This window comes from Archocentrus centrarchus, chromosome 21 (assembly GCF_007364275.1).
Source record: "Archocentrus centrarchus isolate MPI-CPG fArcCen1 chromosome 21, fArcCen1, whole genome shotgun sequence".
Taxonomy (NCBI): domain Eukaryota; kingdom Metazoa; phylum Chordata; class Actinopteri; order Cichliformes; family Cichlidae; genus Archocentrus; species Archocentrus centrarchus.
Window position 1 is genome coordinate 35,364,328 of NC_044366.1, and position 20,250 is coordinate 35,384,577.

General features: G+C 40.7%; 1 protein-coding gene across 1 annotated transcript in view; it reads right to left on the reverse strand.

Annotated features, from left to right (window-relative positions):
• raph1a (Ras association (RalGDS/AF-6) and pleckstrin homology domains 1a) overlaps positions 1-20,250 on the reverse strand; it is a 104,095-nt gene that overhangs the window by 17,731 nt on the left and 66,114 nt on the right. The window contains exons 9-12 of the mRNA XM_030757623.1: positions 14,301-14,375; positions 4,393-4,470; positions 2,185-2,259; positions 1,683-1,767 (exon numbers count right to left, since the gene is read on the reverse strand). Of these exons, the coding sequence (XP_030613483.1) occupies positions 1,683-1,767; positions 2,185-2,259; positions 4,393-4,470; positions 14,301-14,375 (313 nt within the window). The remainder of the gene's footprint in view (positions 1-1,682; positions 1,768-2,184; positions 2,260-4,392; positions 4,471-14,300; positions 14,376-20,250) is intronic.

Sequence of the window (20,250 nt, forward strand, 5' to 3'; positions counted from 1 at the left end):
TCAGAATTTTTTTCTAAGTTAATTGGTGATGTGTGGACCTGGGTCCATTCTTAAAAGCTCATGATGTATACAGATAATATAAAAGATGGACATGGCTACTGTGATGCCACCCAAAGGATAGAGGAGCTCCATTTTGAAACCTTGAGCTGAGCATTTATGCCATCTTGGTGTTTTAAAAGTGACAGTAATATCTTGTCGGTCATCAGTCATTAGCCAATGAGCATTAATCCTCCCCTCTGACACCCTTAAATATATATTAAAAAAAAAACAAAAACAAAAAAAACTGAGGGTGGTTCTGCGGTGGTTCCGATCTTTAAAAAGTGCTCCAACTACAGGGGATCACACTCATCAGCCTCTCCAGACAGGTCTATGCCAGGGGGGTTGGAAAGGAGAGCTGGTCCATTAGGTGAACCTCAGATTGAAGAGGAACAATGTGGTTTTCATCCTGGTCACAGATCACTGGACCAGCTCTTAATCCTCTCAAGGATACGAGTGTGTGAGGAAGTTTGCCCATCCAGTCTATATGTGCCCTATGGACTTGGATGAAGGCATTCAACTTGGGGGGTGCCTCGAGAGTATGGGGTGTCTGGCCCATTGTTACAGGCCATTCAGCCACTGCATAACTGCAGCGAGAGCTTGGTCTGCATTGACGGCACTCAGTCAGACGTGTTTGTGTTGGACTTCGTCAGGGCTGCCCTTTCTCACCAGTTCTGTTCATAATTTTTATGAACAGAATTTCTAGACGCAGCCAAGTGGCAGAAGGTTTCTGCCTCGGTAGCCTCAGAATCTCATCTTTTTTTGTGGATGACGCGGTCCTGATGGCTTCATCAGGTGGTGGCCTCCAGCTTGCAGTGGAACAGTTCATAGCCGAGTGTGAAGCGTGGGCATGAGAATAACAATCCTGCTCCTCCCAGTGCTAATTTGTGTAATGGAAATTTCAACTTTGTTTGACTATTATAAACTATCGTTAAATTATATTAAGTTTCTTGAACAAAAAGTGTGTACATAAAATGGGAAACAAACAGGCCCATAAATGCCAGTGAGCTGATGCACAGGCATGACCTTCGGTGTTGGGCAGATGCCTACATGACCAGGAAGAAAACGCCCTACAGCTGGACAAAGTTTGCATCCACATGAGTGTAAAGGAGATGTTATTTTCCATTCTGTATCCATATTGTGTGAAGACTTTTCAAGCTGTATTGATTCCTTTGCAAAGGTTTTGTTCAATAAATCTCAGAAAATCAGTTGGTTTTAATGCGAAGCTGATTTTTCCACTAACTTCATCTTCTTCTTTCAGCTGCTCCTTTAAGAGGTCACCACAGCATATCATCTATCTCTACCTCGCCCTGTCCCTACCAACATGTGTACCCTCTAAATGTGGCTAGGATTTAGTCTTCCATCTTTATTTTTGTCCAAAGTCAGAGCAGTGCTGTACATTTTTTAACATAACTGAACAGTCTTTAATTTTTACATGACAGCTGACTTCTAACTCTCCAAAAAGCTTTTACATCCTTTATTTCATGGTTGTGTGCATGTTACACACTGAATTTTTTTACAGATCCTTTTGGACCTGGATATGCCTAATGGCATAAGGTATAATGATCAAAATAGCTTCTGTGTGTGTGTGTGTGTGTGTGTGTGTGTGTGTGTGTGTGTGTGTGTGTGTGTGTGTGTGTGCTCACCCATCTGCAGCTCATTGATGGTTTCCACCAGTGACCAGTCTGGACTGTAACCACAGTGAGATTTCTCCAGTAAATTGTCCAGAACCTCAAGAAAAGGAGAGACTGTGAGATTAACACTGTACTCGTGTTACAACATATATTAGATGTTAGATTCAACTCAGTGTCATTGTGCACACAAGGCACACAACGAAATGATCGTTCCAGATCACTCATCCAGAGACGAGCATCTGCGGTCATGCAGCCAGAGACCGGCGCTACCGTTAGGCAATGCGGTGTCTTGCCCAAGGACACAACGCAGCACAGGGACAGGGGCTTGGACCTGCAACCTTCCGGCTACAAGTGCCTACCCACTGCGCCATTGCCACTTTTATGAAACAATAAAAGTGTTATGGCTGGACCAAACTGGAGTATTGTACTGCAGCAGCTTTTTAAACTAACTGCATCTCCTGTAGCATTACCACTATTGCATCACTATACAAAGCAACATGGGCCAGAGCCATACCTGTCTGACTGTTTGCCTCTCGTCCACCATCATGGTCTTTGAGCTCTCATCTGACAAATGAACACGAATCACCAGCTGTGCCGAGGACCAGGAGGAGAGAGATCAGTAAGCAACATGGTTAAATGTACAGTAAGCTCCCAACACCTCTGATTGTATTTCAGCTTTTTTCATTTTTAACTAACAGCCCCTGTGGTGTAAAAGGCCTGGTGGTTTGTTAACTTTTTGTAGGAATGGGTCCAATCCAATTTTTTGAACTTTGTTAGTGAACCTTTTAAATTTCTGCAATTTAAAAAGTGCAAAAAATGCACAAGTTTTCAGATCTGCTATTATCTGTTATTCAGTACTGTCAGTCACCAAATTACAAAGAACCAAATTAAAAAAGTCAATGCAATAAGTTACAGTAACTGAGAGGACAGTTATAAATTAAAATTTTAATGATTAAAAAACATTATATGTGATTATTCTGTTTTCAGTAAGAACACTTATATGTAGAATATGACACTCATGCTAATGTTTGCATATCTGCAGCAGCTTGAGTCAGCAAAGCTGCTGGAGCCTAGTTCAACTGTCTCCATGTCTAACAGGCTCCTTCCTGTCAGTTACGGCCTTTTGTGATTGGTTCTCTCTCATCTGCCTGTCAAATTAACGTTAATTAAGTCTGCCATGCCCACAAGCAACCGAGCACCCCAAGGCTAGTGGTAATGTCAGAGGACCATAAAGAATTTTAACAGAATGCACATCAGATGAACAAAACTCTAAAACCTCTACATATACATCTTTTGGAACAAACATACAACTGTTTTACTTTTAATGATTCATAAACAGATTATCAAACTCTAGAAATACATTCTATACATTTTCATTACTGTGGATTTCACTGCAAGTTTCAGTTTCCAAAGCCATCCAGTTTAAAACACAAAGAAGTAACCACAAGTAAATATTACAGGTTACATTAACCATTAAATAATTAAAATAAATACATTATTTATTAAACTTTGAACATGCTAACAAGTATTCTGTAACATGTTGGATTTGAAAAGTAACCTTATATTACACTTTCCTGTAGAATCATTTTTATGGATCCTCTAAGTCAGGGCTCTGCTTCAACACACCTGAGTTAAATATAGAAGTCATTAGCAGGACTCTGGAGAACTTGATTCAGGTGTGTTGGATCAGGGACACATCTAAAACCTGCAGGACAGGGGCTCTCAAGGCCTGGAGTTGAAGAGCCCTGCTCTAAGTGTTAATTCACGTCACTGAATATTGTTAGATGTTAGATTCAACTCAGTGTCATTGTGCACACAAGGCACACAACAAAATGATCGTTCCAGATCACTCATCCAGAGACGAGCATCTGCAGTCATGCAGCCAGAGACCGGCGCTACCGTTAGGCAATGTGGTTTAAGTGCCTTGCCCAAGGATACAGCGCAGGGACAGGGGCTCAAACCAGCAATCCTCTAGCTGCAAGGCAAGCACCTAACCACTGCGCCACTGCCACTACTCATTTCATTCAAATTTTTATGAAATTAGTGCTTTATAAAAATGTGTGACTTTGTAGTCCCTGTGCACACAAGCTGTTCACACATCTGGACTCTAACATTTGTCTAATGAGTGTTTTTGCAGAGACGGTGCTGAAAGATCACTTTTCTGGAGCTTCAGGCAGGATCAACACACAGATGATTCAACACACACACACACACACACACACACACACACACACACACGCACACACACGCACACACAACACGCACACACACACACACACACACACGCACAACACACCACACACGCACAACACACACACACACACACACACACACCACACACACACACACACCACACACACAGCACACACACACACGCACACACACACACCACACACACACACACACACACACAGGTAGCTGGAGTCTGAGTATAGTAAATCCAGGTCGGTAATCTCATCTTTCTCTCTCTGGGATTGGGACTTAACTTGCAGTGGTCATTATGTTGAGTGCTCTGTGTCTATGTTTGTGTATGTGTTTTAAGTGTGTGTGTGTGTGTGTGTGCTGACTCCAGCTGTTATTGACCACAGCTTTCAATGTGGAGTAACACTAACCTGACCCAGAAAACAGAGTCCAGTGAACAAGTGCCACATATGCACAGAGTGAGACATCATACTCCACAAAAACAAAAATACATGTTTGTATGTGTGTGAAGCAGGCTTACCTTCTTCACCTGGGCCTCCTTGATCTTCTCAAGGGCCACTCGGATATTCTCTGCCTTCAGCTTGGCAGCCTGCTCCTCCTACAGACACACACGCCACCACCACAGAAATCACACACCAGTCAGTACAAACTACCAGCAGTCAATCAGCGTTAAGGACACATGATCGTAAAACCCATGTGCCCACTCACCCACCTGATTCCTCCAACAGGAGTTCATTGTTTATTTCCCTCAAACCAACCAACCTGTGTCTGCTTTAAGCCAAATAATGTGTTTTAATAAAAGAAAGTCCAACTCCAGAAAATGCCAGTGTTTAACATTCAGATAGGATCAGTGCATTCCCAGTTGGCTGTGTGCCATTCTTCCTAACACATGCTTCCCATTTCATTAGGCTTCAGATGAGCTGAGGTAAAAACACGCAAACAGCAGCACAAGGTTAGTCCCAAAGCACAGGGGCACTGTCCAGGGATCCCAGACTGTAAGGAAGCATCTGCAGAGTTTGACTGGCAAACGTGCCTCTCCTCCTGCTTCTCTTCATTATCATCATCATCATCATCATCTCCACAGCACTGGAGCGCACAGGAAAAAGAGACTGGATTAAAGCACGGACGCTACATGTCAGCACGCAGTTGCTGGATTATCCAAACTGAGCACACACGTTTCAGCCACAGCAGCTACTTCAGTCTGCACAGACGCCTGCATTATCAAGAGAAAAACAAAGTATGAGGAAGGAGTGGAGCAGAGGAGAGTGCAGGCACAAGATAAGGAAGCAAAAATAAAAGTAGCTGTAGAAAGACAACTACATATAAATAGACTGACTGTCAGTTTACACTCACACTGAGCTGTAGATTTACTAATCTATCAATCTATCAACTGATTTACACACTAACTGTCTGGTATATTAACACGTTATCTGATTCACTGACTTGTTCCCAGAATGGTAAAAAAGTGAAAGATGCTACCTTGTCCTGTCACATCCTCCCCGGCCAAGTGAGATGGAGAGAATGAGAGGAAGCGGGAAGGAAGGAGAGATGCACCCAGTTGGGGGGAGGGGCATCGTTGCCAGCTTAGATGTAGCAGCACTGATCTCTTTATCTCAAGCGCTCATGCCCCTTCCTCGCAGACTCTCCCCACTCCTGCTGTGCTCTGCCCAACACAGTCATCTCCTCTCTCATTTTTCTCCTCTTGTCCTGATCTCACTTGCATACCTCTCCCTCTCAAATTCTGGAGTTCCATCCAGTTTTAGGGGATCCTCACATGTTGTGCCTGGCATGGAGGTGCTCTACTTTTAGCCAGTCAGCTTACATGTATAGTAAGAGGACCCATATTGTGAAAGAGTGAAAGGGCAGAATGAAACGAAGATAATGAGGAAAAGATTAGCAACCAATCCCCTTATCCCCCCCCCCCCCCCCCCCCCCCCCCCCCCAACCCACGGAAGTACACACACACACACACACTCTTAACACTCAGCATTAAGTGGCTCAAACAAAAAACATTCCTCTGAAATGGTCAGGTACGAGGACCGGACTGAAAATGATTTCAAATGGTTTCAAAGCAAAAAGGTCATACAAGGAGCTTCCATCCATCCATCCATCCATCCATCCATCCATCCATCCATCCATCCTCTTCCTGTTTAAAACAGAAAAACAAAAATCTGGTGCCTTTTATGAGTATTTGTTCATTTCTATTAAACACACTAAAATGTACTGAGAGCTCGTTAGCACATTAGCGTTTCTCTGTAACCACTGAAGGGTCTTTACCTTACGATATAAAGCATCTTGAGGCGACTGCTGTAATTTGGAGTTATATATATATATATATATATATATATATATATATATATTAGAAACTTGTGACTTTAAGAGTTCCCTTAGTACATTTCTATTAATCATACCTAAAATGTGCTGTGAGCATGTATATTTGTGTGGATAAAAAATATTGTACTTCCAGTTCATATACCCATCATGTGTTAGCATGCAGGGATGTTAGCATTTACAACAGGGGAAACTGAGACGGTGACTGTAAATGTGAAGTGATGGTAGATTTTGAAAACCACTTCAAATAAAGTAAATATTGGAAATATATTACATATGCCATCTGAGTGGCTTTTAACACTTGACCAAAAGCTGTAAATAAAAGAGATAAAAGGTTAAGTTCAATTAATGCTAAAAAATTTTATACTGGCATGTTGCAGTGCGATTATTAAGAGAAAACTGTGTTTTGGATGTTAACCGATCAACATAATGTCAGTTAACAAAAAGGCTTTTGGTTACGAGCATTTCAATTTATATAAATATTTACTTTATACAGATATTTTTTAATCTAAGTAATTTTGGGTTAATAGTAGGAATTTGGTCTGTCAAAATTTGTACAATTACTATAGTGAAAAGATTTTATATTATTGACAACCTGGAATTTATAATAATAATGCTCTGAGTCAAACTCAACATTGATTGTTTAATGTAATATTTATTTTTGGCAAACAATAAACACAATAAAGGATTTAGTCATTTTAAAATCTTTCAAGCACACACCAAGTATTCAATCATGTCCATGTTGCATGCTGAGTGTTTTTGGGATATATCAGCTGCTGTTTTTAGTTAGGATGTACTACCAAAATGTATCAATGCCACTGACTGGCTTCTAAAAGGCAGGCAAACATACTAATATGCACCAATACAAAATGTAAACTAACCAACTGGGTGATAGTTACATTAAAATTAAAGAAAAACAACAGCTCAGCAGTCACAATTTTATGTCCAAGAGACCCAGTCCAAGTTTTCTGTTGTACACAAAATTAACTGTTGCTTATTCTTTCACGTAGTCTTCACAGCTTGACATGAATTCCTGTATGAAATCTCCTTTTTCTTTATGTGATAAATTCACATTAAGAAAATATACACATTGTCTTTGAATCATCAGTCTATATGAGGACTTTTACTTTATAATAAACAGTATTAGAGATGAACAGTTCTTTTAGTGGAATTTTAGAGGGGTTATAGATTAATTTGTACATTTAAAGAGACGTTTACCCATTAAAAATGTCTCAATCCATTGAAAAAATTATTAAAAATTAATATTTAATTATATTAGATTTTACTTTTTCATTCTGAAATTCTGTTTTAGAATTTGCTAGATGTTTTCTAGCACTTGCCTGCTACCTTTGTCATCACCATGCTTTCCAGCTTGCTGTATAATCGTTTTCTCTCCATCTCATAGACATTCAGCTGCCCTACATTATGAAGCAACTAAAATTAGACTGTGCCCAGGAAAAATCCTTCTCCCTTTGAAGTTATATAGAATGTGTCCCCTCTGAGCTGCTGTAGGCTCAAAACAGAGCGCTGAGATAAAATGCACAAGTGGGCCAGCAGTGTGTGTATGTGTGGAGGAGGAGGACTGCTCTTACTGCTGAGGCAGTGTAACACTGACACAAAAACAGTATGCAGACCTACAACATTCATTTACATGCACACACATCTACATTTGTAAACGCACTCCAGTGATTGCAGATAATTACGCCTGCAGTGTAATCACTGCTGCAGGAATTAGACTGGCCCAGAAACTCATAATCTGCCTGGATTCTGAGGGCCTATTATGCGCCTGCTTCCTCTAATCTGGGACCATAAATTAAAAGAAAAGTCAGATTTTACCATTTTCCCAGAGACAGTTTGAGCATTTTTGAGATTTTGAGATGAGATGGGTCTGATCCACAAGAGTAAAAGCTGGATTTTAAGCAAAGGGCAGCAGCTGTGAGAAAAAAATGGACCTTACAGTAAAACATTAGTCTGAGTACATTCATTTAATTCTTAGCCACTGGGCTCAGATTAATGTCAACAGCAGGGAACATGCTGTTACTAAGAATACACTACTGTGCAATGAATTGGTGCATCATTTGAAAGTCTTACAAACTTGATAATTCAGGACTATCTAAAAGGATATGTCAAACTATCTTTAAAAGCTTGATGCACAACCTATTTTGGCCCCCTGAGGAGTATGAAGATATTCCTTTACCCTCAAACTTGTGCTGAGTTTCTGAGCTGCCATTAAAATAACAGCCAAAGCCAAGAACTCCCCACAAGAAACCACACTGGCAGCTGACCGCTTTGTGTGTTTGTTTGTGTGGGTGTGTGCACGTGTCTATATGTGAAGCCACTGGGAAGGGACTGACCCCATCTCTCCTCCAAAGGAGATTATCCCTGCAAATTTGGCACGTTCCTTTAACATCCAATCAAAGTGCCTCATTTGCTTTTTCATCCAATGAAATCATGGCATTGCCGATCCAATCACGATAAAGACTTTTTACTTACTTGCCCCCACTACACACATACAACTCTGTCCTTAGCCATTAAGGACAGTGTCCTTAATGACTAAGTGCTCTTAAGCTACAACTTTAGCTTAAGAGCAGCAGGATTTCTGGTGGTTACAGTTGCAACACTTCACTGTCCAGGGACATTCATGCACATTTGAACAGTTAGTGCAGGTTTAATTTTTTTTACACGTAAATTAATATAATTATATAAGTCAAAAAGTAAACAGTAAAACACACAAGAAATGAAAATAAAGAAATGACATAAGGCAAATAGATGAGCCCAGGACATGCAGATCTTCACCAGCAACCAGTATACTGATCCAACTACCAATTAGCACGGGTATCTAGTCCCATTATCCGTATTGACTGTTGTTATCCAGCACCAATCTCTTCTACTAAGATCCATTACTGCCTCTGGCTGAGCTCCAAATACTCGTTAACAAACAGATCAGCGCGTGGCTTAGTTTCTCTCAGGCTACAGCTGCACAGTGCACATGCTTAACACACACACACACACACACACACACACACACACACACACACACACACACACACACACACACACACACACACACAGAATGTATAAATACAATGCTAAAAAATTAAAGGAATACTTTGAAAACACATTAGATCTCAATGGAAATAAAAATCATGCTGGATATCTACACTGATATGGACTGGTGTTGTAAATGAAAGGATGCCACATCGTCTGATGAAAATGAAAATTATCAACCTACAGATCCAGTTAACTTTATCAAATGCCTTTCTGTGTCTAATGATATTATTGTTTTGGTTTCCTGTTTTTGGGGAAGACTTAAGTTGAATAATCTGCGAATGTCTGGATTCGATGAAACCTGTTTGGTCCAGAGGGCTTCATGCTGGAGTGACTTTTTCTATTTTAATAGCTAGTGCTTTAGTAATTTTTTTAAGTCTGTGCTTATTAATGAGAGTGGACAATAACTTGAAGGATGTGTTGGGTCTTTGTTGGGTTTAGATAGGAGCGTCATGGTAGCTGTAGCTTCATGTATGATTGAATGGATTGTTATAGCTGCTACATGTTGCATAAGGGAGCTACTAAGGAGAAAGAAGTCTGAAAGACTGATGGACAGAGGTAAAATAAGTATATTTTCTAGAGCACATGTCAAACTCAAGGCCCGAGATAATTATATCCGGCCCGCGAGATAATTTAATATGGCTATGATTAAGGGCCCGCCGATAAATAGCACTCCCACCGCTTATACTACAAATCTCACTATGTCCTGCAACAGCTGCCGCTGTTTTCCCGTACCAATGACACACAGATCAGTGATCAGCAGATAAAAACATCAGTCAGCACTTTTTACAGTGACATTTAAACTACCCTGACCCCAACAATGGCCAAACAAAAAGTGGACTTTGGAAACAGGTGGGAGGCAGAGGAAACTGTTTGCTGACATCGGAGTGAGTCTCTTTTCCTCGCTTGCGATGTGCAGGGAAAAAAGTGAAATTGTGGGGCGGATGTGGGAGAAGATGCAGAGGGAGACCTGTACAGGTGAGCTGACAGTGCATGACTGCGTCACACACCAGGAAACGCTGTGCAGCAAAGTCCTGAAGACAGAACGCGTCATAAGCACGAAACACAGACAGTGAACTTTATAAGGTTTAAATAGCTCGAGAAATAGCTTCTGAATTTGGTGACGTGCCGTATCACACAGATACGCTGAGCTGCTTTAAGAAATCTGTCAGTTCATGGAAAGTAAGAAAAAAATGGAATAAGAGAGAAAACTAAGAGCTTGCTTCTTGTTTCTGGACTTTTTGTTCATATCACATCAAAAAAGAAATTTGGGAATTTTCATCAGCTTGAAATGTTCTCATTTTCCCTGAGGGTATTTTTGATGAAAAATATTATATTTTATTTCATGTGTTGAGGAAAAGGTTGCTGTATTATGGCCATTCAAATTCATATTGCTGATTCAAATATTCTTGGTTTTCGATGTTCTGTAAAGGTTAATCCTGTTTGGCCCTCGACTTGCACTTTTGGCCCGTTCTGTGATTGAGTTTGACACCCCTGCTCTAGATGAAGGGTTCCTTCAACTATTGCCAAGTCCATAATGATTCATATATTGCTTTAATATATCTGTGGAATGCCAAATTTCTGACCTACCAGGTGAGTCTGATTGATCAAGGGCAGGGTTTATTACTATGTTGAAATCTATGACAATAATAAAGTTTGTTGAATTGCAAAACAATGAAAAAAGATTGTGGAAGAAAGATGGATCATCATTAGGGCAATAAATGTTGACATTTTATTGTTTAGGGATAAGCTGATAATAATATATCTTCCACCTGGATAAGCTGAAGCGTATTTCTTGTCAAGTTGTTGCACTTTAAGATTTTGAATTTCTAAGTGTTACGCGAGTTTCTTGTAGGGCGCATATATCTGTCTTTTAATTAATTAGGTGGGTGATTATTTTAGTCCTTTTTGTCTGAAATGACACACATTCCACAATACCAGTTTAAGTTGGTACTTGTTAAATGTCATTGTATATTAAAATGAGATGTAAGCTTGTGTGTTTGTAGAGTATGTGTGAGAGAACATGGATGTCATTGAGTGTATGGATGTGTGTATGACATAAGGTAATGTATGTACAAACAAAAATAAAGGACACTGAACAGAAAGGACAAAACATAACGTTCTACAAAGCTTCTACAGACCCTTTCACATCCATCACATGTGATAAGGGTGAACCTGTGCTCACCTATGAAAAGCGCAGAGCGCTATTGGCAAACCTGTCAATTCTAGTATTCTATGGCAAATGCCAATTGGGCTCCAAGGTGCCAGGCAGTGAGTACAGGGCCCACTAGAGGATGTCAGGCCCTCAGGCCACCCTCATGAAGTGTGTTTCTGATTGTTTGGTCAGACACATTCATGCCGGTGGCTGCTGGAGGTCATTTTGTAGCTCTGGCAGTGCTCATCCCGTTCCTCCTTGCACAAAGGAGCAGATATGATCCTGCTGATGGGTTAAGGACCTTCTACGTCCAGATGTCCTAGAGTAACTGCCTGTCTCCCGGACTTTGCTCCATGCTCTTGAGACTGTGCTGGGAGACACAGCAAAGCTTCTGGCAATGTCACATATTGATGTGCCATCCTGGAGGAGTTGGACAACCTGTGCAACCTCTGTAGGGTCCAGGTTTTGCCTCATGCTACTAGTAGTGACACTGACCCTAGCCAAATGCAAAACTAGTGAGAGAACAAAATGTCAGTGTCCTCCACCCATAAAACCATTCCTGCTTTACAGGTTGCCTCATTGTTGCCCCTCTAGTGCACCTGTTGTTAATTTTATTAACACCAAAGTAGCTGAAACTGATAACAACCCCCTTTGATACTTAACTGACCAGATCAGTATCCCAGAAATTTAAATGACTGATTAAAAAGTGTTCCTCTAATTTTTTGAGCAACACACACATACACGCACGCACATATATGCACACACACCTGTTGCTATACTTTTGTCACAAACCTCCCCTTTCATTCCTTTTCTATCCAAAGCGTACCTTCACCTTTCCAGGCTCTCTTCCACCTGCTCCCCACTCTCACTACAGATCACAATGTCTGCAAACATCATAGTCCATGGAGACTCATGCCTGACCTCCTCAGGCAACCTGTCGGTACCAATGCACTTCTCCATTCCTCAGGCATCCTCTCACTCTCCACAATTGTATGAAACTGTCTGGCCAAAAAGCCCACTGCCCTCTCTCCTAGACATCTCCATACCTCCACAGGTATGTCACCTGGACCAAGAGCCTTTCCACTCTTCATAGCTGCCCTTACTTCTTCCTTATTTATCCCCTGCACTTCTTGATTCACGAACTGTTCTCCATCTGTCCTTTTCTCTCTCTCTCTCTCTCTCTCTCTCTCATTTTTTACATCCATCAGTTCTTCAAAGTACTCCTTCCATCTTCTCTTAATCACTCTTAATCACTAAGTTCTCTACCTACCCAATTGATACAAGTCCTTTTCTCTGTCCTTAACATCCAGCCTCACATACAACTCACTGTAAGCATTTTCTCCTGCCTTTGCTACCTCTCTCTTTGACATAAGATTATTTAAGCGGTTGTCCTCTGGCTAACATTAGGCTATTTAGGGTAGCATAATAACATGAGAAGCCACAGTCATTATCAATGTCACTGTTAAGTCTGCCAAAATATAAAGTTTTTGTAGTAGCAAAGAAGAGTTTATGTTGAAATATGCTCATTTATTTTTTTTGCATCAAATCTGATACAATATATTTTAAGACAGACTGTAAAAATGGTAAGTCCAAAACTAGGAGTTTTTAATCTCAAAGTATGCATACTCATTCTCAATCTTAAATATTTGTTGTCTTTGTTTAACAGACTTGGAATATTTTTAATTACATGATGTCTTTATTTATTTATTTGTTATTTTTATAGTCCAATACCTGTTTACCTGGCTCGAGTTTGTAAAAGCAGACACAGAAGAGTTGACTGTCACACTAAACCTGCGCTTGGTTTCATTAACATGTAAATAATCAACATGTTTATAATCACAAAGATTTTACAATTACAAGAAAACAGGGTTGCTGAAGTAGCAACAACCACACAGGTGGCTTTAGTGACACACTGATATTCTCCACTGGTTTGCAATGAGACCATTGTGCATTTTGCATAAATATTTGTTTAATGCTTTTAAGTGCTGGTACCTCACCCCTACCAGTGGGAGCCAAGACTGCAGTCATTTTTTTCATTATTCATTATCCACATAAAATAAATGCTAAGTCCACACAACTATAAACAGTTCTTCAACTTTCACTGGTCAGTAAATGGACTGCTTTTCTCCTCTCCTTACCCTACACATTCTACACTTAAATGCTTTCTAGCTAACATTCACACACTTCAGTGAATGCATCAGGAGCAACTTGGGGTTCAGTGTCTTGCCCAAGGATACTTTGGCAGATGAGAGCAGCCTGAAATGAAACCATCAACCTTCCAGTTAGCAGTTGACCTGTGCTGCCTCCTGAGCCACAGCCACCCCAAGTACTAGGCAGGTAGTGGGTAAGCAGCAGGTACATATTGAGTTCATGCTAGCTTTTTTCTGTTTAGGTGATCTTATCCTTCAAAGACTTATTACAGAAGTAAAACTTACATATATCACACATAGCACAGAGACAGTGAAGTGCAGTTTGCCTTCACTCATAAATTGATTTTCCACAGTGCTTGGAAAATCAAGGTCCCAGAAGTACAAAGATACCAGTACTCCTTGTGCTCAAAAATGGTCTCTGCACTTTGACTGAAAGCAATTCAACCCTTTCATCACATAACAAATTTGACCAGCACACAGGACCAAAGAGGTGCTGTGAGAGACGCACAAACAGTAATGGGCAGAATTCACAAAGCTCATCAGAAAGGTTCAAACACAGAGTGATACAAAGATGAAGGCAAAGAGGAAGGAGGACAGAAGAGGAGTTAACGTGAACATGGCCGTGACTCTTGATATATCAATCACACGCATGCTTATTTGCTCATGCACAGAAAGGTGGAGAAGAAGTGGGATGCTGACATGTGAGACAAGAGGAACAGTGTGCAGAAGTATGTGGGGTGTCACCTTGGTCAGTAGGTGGGAAGGTTTTCCCGCTATGTTTCTCAAAATCAGCGAGGTTTCCCTGTCCAGATACGAGTGCTTGAAAAAGAAAGAGAAAGTGCCCGTGAATTAATCTGGTGCTGGATTGGTTGGACGTGGCAGTTTAGCAGAAAGCTGTAAAGCAGAGATAAGCAGCAGAAGAACGTCATTGATGAAGTGGTCAGTGACAGAAACCTGTGAAGGAGAACTGCACACATAGCAAACAGATTAAAGTGTTGATAAACTCTTGGTTTGCTGAGATGAGAAAAGGAAAGGTTAACCTCTTTCCATCCACTAGGTCCCCAGTGACCCGTCTGGGGTTAGAGTTAGGTTCACCTCTACCTGTTTATATGGAGTTTTCCCTTAGGTATACCCCAATAAAAATCTTAGATCAGAAGTGCTACTACTTCACAAAGCATGTAAGATTCGGTTTCAAAGGTAACACATTCTAATTACTGAAACTGTGTTTGTGTAGCATGGAGCACAAATGCAACTCTAACCCCACCCCTAAGTCATTCACTGGTGACATTAAGAGGTTAAGAAACATATTTAACAGTCAAAAACTTATTTCCATATAAAACTCACACTGCCAAGACTACCTTTACTTGTGATTTTCTAAGTTTCTAATACCTGACTTTCCATCAGTGGAAATGCTAATGTGAGCAGCATACAGTCCTAGAAGCACATTTGGTAATTTTTTGGCTACAGAAAAATATATCTGCTGAGTCTCATAACATGTAGGCCTGTTTGAAACCCAAACTTTGAGTTGACTTGTCGATTTCTTGCAGACACTGGCGCAAACAAAACGATTCCATCAAATTGGATGGAGCCCAGATGAACTGTAAGTATTGCTGTTTTTGTTTTCTCAGCAAGATGATATCTGTGATGCTGCTTTCATAATTTTTGTAGCATATTCAATAACAAGAAGTAAAACACTAATGTTAGGCTATAAAACAAACGGCAACATGATCGCATAACCACAGTGCTTGGAAAATCAAGGTCCCAGAAGTACAAAGATACCAGTTCATTTAAGACTTTTAGGACTCTTTTCTGTGGCACTCTATCAAAGATCTATATCATTTTTGAGTCTGATAATACAGGCTTAAGCCTTAAACCTGCATTCTCTCTAATGGTCAGCAGGAGGCAACACAAACAGAAGCTGTCACTACATCATGAAGGGGAGTGAACCAATTTAAACAGAAACAAGTAGAGTATAGTCAGTCACTGCTGCTTTACAGTGTTGTGGTGGGAGTGGAGGGCTGTACAGCTAAACAGGTGAACAGTGAGAGGCCAGTGAAATACCAGACAGAGTCATCAATTATTGATTCATTAAATATTTTGTATTACTCATATTAACTGGCAAAGGGAACAAAGAGACTCCAGACAAATCTGTGGCACAGTAAGATTTACTGTCCATAATCCCTCATCCGTACATGCTGTCGGTCAGCAGACAGTTCATCCTCAGCAGCTTCCTCCTAAGCAGACTGAGATCAGTACAGAACCACAGTGAACTGAACCTCTTTTAGTAAAGACAAACAAGAAGTTTCTTTTTTGAATGTTAGCTTTTTTTTTTTTATCTGATCCTGTATTTTTGGCGTACTGTTAAAATTTATTGTACATAGAGGGTATTGTACATTGCCTTTAGCAATGTACAATACCCTCTATTTTCTCATCTTCAGTAATCTCATGAAAGCATGTATTCGCTTCAATCTCTAGAAACTATTTTATAGAAAGCATTAGGTCTCTCGTGATAACCAGAGATTAAATAATATTTAGGTCAACCAGATATACACAAACACGCAGACGCTTACAGTCAGCTTCTCCCTTTGGTAAAAATCTGACCAACCACATGTTAGTGACTGTGTGTGATCCATTCTAGTTGGCGAGCCGGGGTGGGTATTCTTTAGTGGTGTGCGATACTGCAAATTTTGATATAGATCCAATACCAAGTAAATCCAGGGCCAGTATTGCTGATACTGATACTTTTAACTCTGATTTTTACTTTCCACAATAATTAGTTAATATCAGGAGTAGGTGGCACTCATAGAATAATAAAACACACCTTTCAACTTTTCATGTATTTTGAAACTGGATTTTATTGGAAACCAGGGACCTGCAATACGAAGTGAGTTCAGCATACCCATCTTTTGTTGGGTATCTTTTGTTATCTGAAATTACTGACCCTAACACTGGTGATCAGGATAAACAATGTTATCAACTTAAGTTAACCAGTTAGGTTAAGCTAGCTAATTGCAGGTTTGTCCTGCAGGTTAACATGAAAGGGTGGTGTTGGCAGCAGGTACCAATTTAAAAGGGGCGTTTCACAGGTCATGTGACTCTTCTTCCACAGAACATGATCCCTATGAGCGCCACCTACTCCTGATACATTATCACATAAGAAAACATTAAAAAAATATACCAATAAAATGCAGCACTGTTGTTAAAAAAGGACACGTGATTAATGCCGGCGCAAATCATTAATCTGGTGATTTAGTGGTAAAATAAACATTTCATAAATTTCATAAATCACCAAATTAACACAGACATTCCTGTGACAAGGCGGCACACAGTTTGTGCTTCATTCAGGGTTTCAGTAGGTACGGATTAACAAGCTGCACACATAAACGTGTTCCCCCAGCAGAAAATCTATACTGCGCTTTAGACACGCTTAAAAAAATAAATTCAAAAAGCTGTCTCCCTTATCTCCTTTAGAGATAGGGTGAGGAGTGCAGCCATTCAGGAGGGGCTCAGAGTAAAGCTGCTGCGCCTCCACATCGAAAGGAGCCAGCTGAGGTGGTTTGGGCATCTGACTAGGATGCCTCCTGGGTGCCTCTTGGGTGAGGTGTTCTGGGCATATCCTAACAGGAGGAGGCCCAAGGGCAGACCCAGGACATGCTGGAGACCTCCCTCTCAGCTGAGGAGAGGGAGGTCTGGGCTTCTCCACTTAGGCTGCTGCCTAAAGTGATGGATGGATGGATGGATGGATTTTGTTAAGACTTTAAATGTACACTTGAAATGAATATGCTGAAAAGTTATTGTAATGTTATTTGCCACAACAACAATTACTGCTTACCCCAGCTTTACCTGACAGGGGGAGTGGCAATGAGTAAACCCAAAGGTATAAAAGGTTCTCATACACACCAAGTCTAACACTGTCAACTCATTAGTATATTACCATGCATTACACTATGCACTACCATAGTGCATGAATTTGACAGTGTAGTTTTGTCTACAGTGAGAGACACATAATAACATAATAATGAGACACAACAAGTGGTGCACTTACTTGAAATTGCAGTATGTTACTGTGATTGTTGTGCTAACTGCTACATTTAACGAATATTTAGAACTTGTCAAGTTTCTGACCACACACATAATACCAACATAACACCAAACAAGCTCCATCACTGCCTGACAAAGTTCTGCTGCTGCTAGCTGGCTTGCCATTGCGTGATCATGTCCATATGATGCAGGCTTCAGGCCATCACTGACTATTTCATCCAACCCACATATTTAAAATGATGTTTGTTTAATTACTTTTTAATTACTCTGCAAATGTGGGAATGTCTATAAAAATGACTGTAATTCCTGAAAGTCTTTTTAATTGAAAATACATTGTGGTGGTGTACAGAGGTAAAGCTACAAATGCATCACTGCCCAAATACTTACAGGCTTGTGTGTTTCTGCAGTCTGACCCCCTTTCAAACATTAAAGGATACCCATCAGGATGCTGTGTGCTAAACTTCCAAACTAGCTGAAAAACAATGAAGTGCCCTTCCTGTGTCAGCATTAGTGACACAGCATTACTAAGATTAGCGAGCTCATATCTGACAAAACCTTTGTTTCTCCATGGGAGAACAGCCTTAACTTGAAAGTTCAACGGGGATTTACTGAGTCCCAAAATGGGGCTATTTTTACTGTCCTTAATAGACAGTCAGAGTGAGCATGTAAAGGAGAGACTCTGATTCAAACTGCCGCAGTCCAACTTCCTAATGAGCTGGACTCAACGCTCGGGGCAAACACACTACAGCACATCTTCTTTTCTTTTGTTGCTGTCTTCTTCCTCCTTTTCTTTCTGACTATCTTTCTTTGTCAGCTCTCTCAGTATTTTAATGTTCTGTATTGCCTCTCTTACTATCATACGCTGACTCACTCTTGCGTCTCATCTTATTATTCTAATATTATTCATTCCTTTACTCCTCCACTCTTTATCTATCCATTCCCCTGTTTCCATCTCCGGTCTCTCAGACTCGCTGCACTCGATGAGCTGGAGCAGTAACCCAGATTTCTGTTCGCTAACAGGGTTTGTGCTTGCAGTGGAGCTCATTAGTTTTTGGTGTTAAGCAAGGTGATAACACTAACAAGCTCTGAGGTTCAATTTCCTCAGCAACAAAGGCAAAAAAGTAAAAAAAAAAAAAAAAAAAAAAACGCTCTTAGTTTTGGTGATGTGTGTGTATGGAGGTAGTTAATGGAAGATTTGGGTTTTTTTAGTGGATTCTGGAACAGAAAGTCAGAGCAGTGTGGATTATAAAAGAAGCGAGGACAGAGCCTGAAGCAGCAGAAACTGTCAGCAGCAGGTGAAAAATCAAGCGGCACAAAGGAAAGCTGCTGCACAACCTAAAACAACCCACACTATTAAAAAACAGCAGACAAGACTCGACTGTTGGGAGAAGAAACAATGTCACACTGCAGTGTTGGTGCTGGTCCCAAAACATTAGAATTAATGTTGTATTGTGGTAACAGCTTTGCACCTCATAGAAAAAAGACCACTCATGAGTAAAGCTCCTCTTTGGGGATGTCTGGGCTTTCTAACATGTGGTTAACACTGTAAAATCTTGGTGTGAGGATTCACCCACTGTTCACCTGCAACACTGCATGTTGTATGGCACCGTTGGAACACAATTATGTGGCAAAGGTGGCAATCTTCTGCTCCTGGGTCCTGGACTTCGTGACAGACTGTTTGTGCAAGGTTGGAATAGGCGCTGACATATCTACAGAGTCACCCTCAAAACACCAGCTCCCCAAAGGGTTGTGTGCTGAGCCCCCTACTCTGCACCCTCTACACCTATGACTGTACTCCCGCCCACCCCAGCAATGACATCATTAAATTTGTGGTCAGACTCATCTCAGTGGGCAATGAGGGGAGCATAAAGAGATGAGGTGGAGCAGCTGTCAGGACAGTGTGCTGGCTCTCAACACGGCCAAAATTAAGGAGCTACATCCAGCTACTATACATCAATGGGACTGTGTGGAAAGGGTACCATCTTTTAAGTTACTGGGTGTACAGATCAAGGAGGACCTGAGCCGCTAACACCGCAGAGACCATAAAAAAGGAAAAGCAGAGGCTTTATTTTCTTAGACTTCTCAGAAAGAACCACCTCTCCCAGAAGAGACTGATGTAATCACCATGATGTCAGCCATTTATTTGTGAACGACCATCTGGTAGACCTGAGTTCAGCATTTTGACCATTTAGTGAGGGATGAATTAGACTGATAACCAGAGAGCACTATCTAAGCTGATATAACTGCTTTATCATCTATTTTACCTTAAACAGGATCAAATCTGCAATAAGGAAGCCTTAAACTAGCAACGGAGAACGTAACCTCATCAGGAAAGTGTTTACTGAGAAGACTGACTACCAGAAAAGTTGCCTCCTGCTGGACTACGAGAATCCAGGTTTAAGACTATTGGCTTCATTTTTCAGAATGTCCATCTTTTATATACAGTCTGTGGAAACAGAAAAGTAAAGAAATGTTGCTGGAAATCTGAGTTGCTCCAAAATCTTCTGACACTGGAGGTGTCTCTCTAGAAAAAAAACACAAAAATAAAACTGCCCAGCAGTATACACAGCAAGTCATTAAATTCATCTCCAACAGAAACATTAGTAATAAAAACATTAATGAATCAGAAAATATGATCTAATAATACCATGCA